This window comes from Lactuca saligna, chromosome 8 (genome assembly GCF_052625555.1).
Source record: "Lactuca saligna cultivar CGN05327 chromosome 8, ASM5262555v1, whole genome shotgun sequence".
NCBI lineage: Eukaryota > Viridiplantae > Streptophyta > Magnoliopsida > Asterales > Asteraceae > Lactuca > Lactuca saligna.
The window spans coordinates 156,414,391-156,421,548 of NC_136424.1; the positions used below are offsets into that span (position 1 = coordinate 156,414,391).

General features: G+C 43.6%; 1 protein-coding gene and 1 non-coding gene across 2 annotated transcripts; one reads left to right on the forward strand and one right to left on the reverse strand.

Moving 5' to 3' along the window:
- Nucleotides 1-5,230: 5,230 nt before the first annotated feature.
- Nucleotides 5,231-5,337, reverse strand: LOC145013515 (small nucleolar RNA R71). Its single transcript, XR_013665069.1, has one exon. It is a non-coding gene; the product is annotated as a small nucleolar RNA R71 (small nucleolar RNA).
- An 808-nt stretch (nt 5,338-6,145) lies between these two features.
- Nucleotides 6,146-6,862, forward strand: LOC145010220 (uncharacterized). The gene has a single exon (XM_078968786.1). It carries the CDS (start codon nt 6,146-6,148, stop codon nt 6,860-6,862), a length of 717 nt encoding a protein of 238 aa, XP_078824912.1.
- Nucleotides 6,863-7,158: the final 296 nt, after the last annotated feature.

The following is a 7,158-nucleotide window of genomic DNA, read 5'->3' on the forward strand; positions in this document are numbered from 1 at the left end:
TCAGCCTGGTCAGGGGTACGACTATCTTGGAGAAGTCCTGAATGAATCTCCGATAGTAGTCTGCCAATCCTAGGAAGCTCTGAATCTCGGATGGAGACCTTGGGACCTCCCATCTCATCACAGCCTCTACCTTGTCCCGATCCACTGATATCTCGTCCTGGTTGACAAGGTGCCCCAGAAAATGCACCTTGCCCAACCAGAACTCACACTTGGAGAACTTAGCATATAAGCTCTCCCTCCTCAAAGTACTCAGAACCTCACACAAGTGCTCCCCATGCTGCTCTCGCATCATGGGATAAACCAAGATATCGTCAATGAAAACAATCACTGACCGATCCAACATCGGCCGGCATACGCGATTCATGAGATCCATGAACGCTACAGGAGCATTGCTTTGCTCGAAAGGCAACACTACAAACTCATAATGACCATAGCGTGTCCGAAAAGCAGTCTTCTGCACATTCTCCTCTTTAACCATCATCTGATGATACCCTGATCGCAAATCAATCTTGGAGGACCAGGATGCTCCCTGTAGCTAGTCGAAGAGGTCATCGATCATCGGGAGTGGGTAGCGGTTCTTCATTGTTAACTTATTCAGCTCCCGAAAGTTTATACACATCCGATGCGACCCATATTTCTTCTTCACAAATAGAATTGGGGCTCCCCAGGGTGAGCTGCTCGGTCTAATGAATCCCTTATCTAACAGCTCCTACAGCTGTGTAGACAACTCCTGCATCTCTGGAGTAGCCAACCGATACGACGACTTGGCTATCGGAGCTGCACCAGGGACTAGGTCGATCCTAAACTCCACCTGCCTTTCCGGAGGTATCCCAGGAAATTCCTCGGGGAATTCGTCCATAAACAGCCACACCACAGGCACATCACCCACTATTGCCTTACCCGCCTCCAGGGTGTCCATAACATAAGAGAAATACCCCATGCAACCTTGCTAAACGTAACGCATAGCTCTCGTTGTTGAACATACAGCTGGTCCTCGCAGTGGCCTCTCGCCCTGAACTACCAACTCTCCCCCACTTGGGGTCCTGATCTGCACCAACTGATGTGCACAATCTATTGCTGCCCCATTGGCGCTCAACCAGTACATGCCTATAATAACCTTGTTCCCCCGCAATGGTATGGGAACCAAGTCTACCAGGTAACGTTCCTCGAACAACCTCAAAACACAATCTCGGTAGACCTCCGATGCTTGCACTGATCGGACGTCTACAATCTCCACCTCTAGAGGGCAGTCCAACACGCCCGAAGACTCAGGAAGCTTATTGCTAAGTGCAAGAGAGACAAATGATCGGGTAGCACCCGAATCAAACAATACCTGAACTGGGATACCGTTCACGTGGAATGATCCTAAACGCATATACACAAAGCACATACCAATATCATAACATCATACAAGTAAATCAGAGAGAAAGAATCATAACCATCACCACATCGGGTGCAGCACCTGCCTCCTCGGCTGTCAGCTGAAATGTCCGGCTCTGAACCACTAGAGCCTCCGGCTTGACCTTTCGGCCACCCATAGCCCGTGCTGTTGCTGACGCTGGCGCCATTGCTGGCGCTACTGCTGCTGCCGTTGTCAACCTGGGACAATTGGCCTTTTTATGGCCCCTCTGATTGCAATGGAAGCAAATCAGGTTTGATATCTGAACCGCAAAAGTAGGGGCAGTACAATCTCTGCCAAAATGCCCAACCTTGCCGCACTTATAGCAGTCTGAACCCGACCTAGTGCGACAAACTCCCTCATGTGACCGACCACATTTCCTACAGCGGTCCTGCCCTGACTGAACCTTCGGCCAACCATCGGATCCCTTGGGCTTCTTCCTTGAAAGCCCCCATCGTCTTCCCCTCAGCGGCCTTCCTCTTCCGTATATGCTCCAAATCAATCTCTCTCCCTAGCCCTAGCAATCATGGAATCCAGGGTAGGGCAAGCAGAGAAACTAACATGCTCCTGAATATCAACCCGTAGCATGTCATGGTATCGGGTCCTCCTCATATCCTCATCCCCCGCATACTGTGGTATCAACAAGACTCTCTCCCAGAACTTGGTGGTGATCTCCGCCACAGTCTCAGTCGTCTGTCTCATATTCAGGAACTCCCTGGCCAACTGCTGAAGCTCCACCGCAAATGCGAACTCAACCCTGAGCCGGATCACAAAATCCGGCCATGTCATAGCCTCAAAAGTTGAGGCTCTAAGAGAGTCACCAGCCTATTCGAACCAATTTTGGCCCTATCCCTCAAGCATCCTACTGCATACCTCACCTTCGATCCCTCGGGACAGAAGCTAGTCAGTTACGTTGAATCAATGTTGCCAATCCATCATCTGGCAGCAATGGAGTCTTTTGCCCCATGGAAATATGGCGCACCACTCCCTCGAAAGTCCTTGAAGGACAGTGTGTGCGTACACGCCTGGCTAGACGCCATATCACTCCTGAATGCTCGGAGGCGATCCTCCATCAGCTCCACAGTCCCTTCCTTGATCGACCCGAAAATGATAGGGTTCGACTCAAGAATGCCTCTCGTGATCTCAGACGCGATGAACTCGCGCAGTCCTTCATCAGCCTACTCGGATCTTGCACCCGAGCCTGATCCTGATCCTGATCCGGAACCTCCTGCTTCATGTCGCATAGTCACCATGCTGAAAATACACGCATAAAATGTCAGGATTATACATACTCTCGTGAGGTCTAACACACTCCCCAAGGTTCCTCGTTCTAACTCAGCCTTCCTTGATTCGAGTACGGGTCCTCTGCTTTCAGTAGTATGGGCCCATACTACCTTCCACATCTACCCATGCTTTCCTCAAGGATTGCTTTGCTTTGCGAAGTCCCTTTTACCGATACCCTTTCCACCGACCTCATCCTAGGCTTCTGATATCTGCATAATTAGTCATATATTTAGCATATATTTTTATTCATTTTTAGCTAATTATGTGTATAATGTGGACAAAAGGTATTTAATAATGTTTAAATTTTGTTTTCAGTCCAAAAGGCATGCTTGGAAGTAAAAGGAAATGAGGAGAAGCAATTAGAGACCAAAGGTTGAAGAATGAAGGAATGACACACTCCTACTCGGCGAGTCTGCGAGCTTACTCGGGGAGTACCCATGAAGGTTCCTGAAGATAAGTTAAGACTCCTGGCAATATAAGGATTGTACCTGTACTCGGCGAGTCCACGAGTCTACTCGCCGAGTAGCGCCTGTTTTGTGATAAATATAAATATCGAACCTTTATCCGAATGAGGGAGACTTCTGGCGTTTTGGGAGCTACACCTGCGATTGAAGAACCTTTGGGAGAGCTGAGAAACCCTAACCTTTAATCCTTCGAAGAATCAAGGCAATTTAGGTTAATCATTCCATTTAACCTTAGGAATTAAGCATGTTTAGCTTAGTTGAATTTGTTTTTGAGTTTGTTTTTGCTATGACTATGAACTAAATTCGTTTTGTTTCTATTGGGGAAGACCAAGTTACTCCTATGGTTTAATTATTACTTTTTGATTGATTGTTATTTGGTGATTTTATTAAATTAAGTTTGTTAAAGAACCTTATGCATTAATAACAACTATTGTATGTTAATTGGATGGCAATTAAGCTGCATGAACATCTCTTAGTTGTTAACCTCATATGTTATGTGAACACTTTATCATATGCCTAGGAATAATGAATATGAAACTAGGATTAATTAGAGAATGGGTAAGTTAATGTGTGAGCTTGTTTGAGACACCAACAAACAAGAGGTTAATTGAAACACCAATTTGATTAAACAATTACAAATCTTATTTAATCTAAACAATTGAACTAGGGAATTAATTAGTTTAAACAATTGGCCACTGCTTGAGTTGATTAATTGTCTAAGGGTTAGGAGTAATGAACATGAACCTAACCACTATAGTTGGTAACCAATAATAATTGATTACTCATTTAAATAACCATAGGAGTGAATTGGTTGAACCTAAACATAAACCCTTTATTAAATTTGGTGAATTTGTCATTTGCTTTAATTGTTTAGTTAGTTAAGTGCTTAAGTGATGTGTTTAAGTTTTTAGTCTTGTAAAACTAGAGAAAAACCCTTTTACTTTTATTACTTGCTTAGTTAAAATTAGTTATTAGATTAATTTCCGTTCCCTGAGTTCGGCACCATACTTATCCAACTATACCACTAAAAGACAGGTTCACTGTCTTTGTGTGCTTAATTTATTAATTAAAAGTAGGATTAAAACTAGCTCGTTTGACACACATCAAGTTTTTGGCGTCGTTGCCGGGGAAACGTTCTAAATAGTTAATCTAATTCCTAACATTTTCGATCCTTTGTGTGAGTTTACTGGCATAAAGTTAATTTATTGCAGTTTAGTAGTTAGTAATTAGTTTTTAGCATCTTTTTTAGTTTTATTATTAAGGTTAGTTTTTTTCAAATTTCACTGCTACTCACCGAGTGCATTCGCACCTACTCGGCGAGTAGAGCATTATTTCACATTTAATTTTCGTTTTTTAGTTGCATTTTTTTTTTGTTCTTTTTAAGTTTTTTATCTTGTTTTATTTCAGGACTTTCATGACCAGAGGATCAAACACTCCGCTGGTACCCCCGTTTGAAGATCCTGAATCCGCATTGAGAAGGAACAGAGGAAAGGACGTGGGGAGCTCGAATACACCTAACGAGTCACCTTTTTCTAATTTGAAGACTGTATTTGGAAAGAAAAAGAACAACAAAGTAGGTGCATCCAACGCATCTTTAGCAAGTGAAGACCCGATCAAGGAAGACACCGAGTACGACACCGAGGAGGAAAAAGAACCTACATAGGGGCATGACTCTTATTCCGGCGACGAGTTAGCTCTTACCGTGGTTAACATTGATGAAATCCCCATGGGAGAGTGGAAGAAGAGGATCCGCGATGACACCGGCCCAGGACTTGTGCAACCCGCAATTCCCGCTACTGCTACTTTCGAGCTAGAGGACATACTCACCTAACTAAAGAAAATTCCTTTCTATGGAAAAGACCACGAAGATGCATACAAGAATTTGGATGAAGTCAATGATGTAGCTGATTAGTTTAATGTTCAAAATATGCCTTGCAAAACTCAGCTACTTCGCATGCTTCCAGTGACATTCAAAGGTGCTGCAAAAGACTGGCTCAAGTCACTTCCCCCTGGATTAGTCACCATATGGGCCAAGATGAAAGAAGACTTCATTGATCACTTTTGCCTACCTTCCAAGATAGCCAAGTTGAATAAGGCCATTGCGAACTTTGAACAACAAGTTGGAGAGTCGCTATATGAAGCTTGGGAGAGATACAAGAGTTTGCTAAGAAATTGCCCACACCATGACCTTAATAGCCAGCAAGAAGTCTCCATCTTCTATGATGGAGTCAATGTCACAACCAGGCAGTTACTTGACTCGCAAGGCACGCTCACAGAGAAGCCACCCACGGTGATCAAGGAATTGATTGAAGAATTCTCTAAGCACTCTAGAGAATACCACAACCCAAGAAATGATGTTACTAGGGGAGCCGCATATGCAGCTACTGAAGAAGTGTTCGCGGGCATGGCTATGCTAAAAACCATGGATATGAGGATGGATAAAATGGATCAAACGATCCATGATATTTGGGTGGGTTGTGAAAACTGCAATGGGCCTCATATTACTAGAGATTGCGACTTGCATGAGAATGGAAACAAGAAGGTGCAGGTTTGTTACTCAGGTGGGGACCGATATGATGAAGATTGGGAAAAACCAAAGAAAGAGTGGCTCCCTTATTAAGAGTACAAGAAGGCTAAGGAGGAGAAGTTTAGGTAGAAAGGAAGAGGTTTTTACAGAAAGGAGGAGCCGGCACAAGAAAGAAAACCAAGTTTGAAAGAAATGCTTACCAAATTTGTAGCTGCTTTAGAAAAGAGACATAGTGATCATGATGTTGCAATTCAAGAAACAAGGACCATGCTTAGAAACCAGCAAGCATCTATCCACAACATAGAAACACAGCTAGGGCAACTTGCTCAACAAATCAACCAAAGATGACTGGGCGAACTTCCTAGTAAAACCGAAAATAACCCACGAGGCGCGCATATAAACATAGTCACAACAAGAAGTGGGAAGATAATCACTCCTCTGGCCCCTATTCCGAATGAAGCACCCAAAGAAATGCAGAAGGAAGATGAAGAAACTCAAGACAAAATTGAAAATCCTCAATTTGCAGAGCCTACTCACCGAGTCCACAATATGGACTTGGCGAGTCCACTGCCAAATCCGAAAAATCAGATTCCTGAAAAACCCTTTCAGCCTTCAATGCCATATCCAGCCCAAGCTAAGAGAGAAAAACAGGAAGAAGAGTACCAGAAGTTTCTAGATCACATTAAAGCTCTTCAAATCAACATACCCTTCATTGAAGTTATCTCACAAATGCCGAAATATGCGAAATTCCTTAAAGAACTTCTTACAAATAGAAGGAAGATGGAGGAAGTGAAGAAGGTGGTACTTAATGAGAATTGCTCAGCTGCCATGCTCAACAAACTACCACAGAAGAAGGGTGACCCGGGGAGCTTAACTTTAGCTTGCCAATTTAGCAACTTGGCTACTACTCATGCGTTGGCTGATTCAGGAGCAAGTGTGAATTTAATGCCTTATTCATTCTTCAAGAAGCTGGATCTCCCGGAACCAATACCAATTCGTATGGTGATTCATTTAGCAAACAAGACAGCCACTTTCTCAAGAGGAATATGTGAAGGCTTATTGGTCAAGGTGGACAAGTTTGTATTTCCCGCTGATTTCATAATTCTAGACATGGAGGCAGACCCTCAAGTCACAATCATTCTTGGAAGACCCTTCCTCAACACGGCAAGTGCTATAGTAGACATGTGAGATTCGAAGCTTACATTGCGAGTAGGAGATGATTCGGTTACTTTTGGGGTTGATCAAGCTATGAAGTATGCAAGAAACAGTGACGACACGACATTCTCAATTGACATGCTTGATGAATTATTGGAGAAATGCATAAGTGAAGATTCCAGCAAGTCCAAAATTTTTGATCAAGAATTTGATGTAGAAAAAGACTTAATGGAAATCGAGATGCTGCTGGAAGAAGCTGAGTATGAAGAACTAGTGAAGCAATCTGCCAGACCAACTCACTGAGTAGGGCCAATCTACTCGCCGAGTCC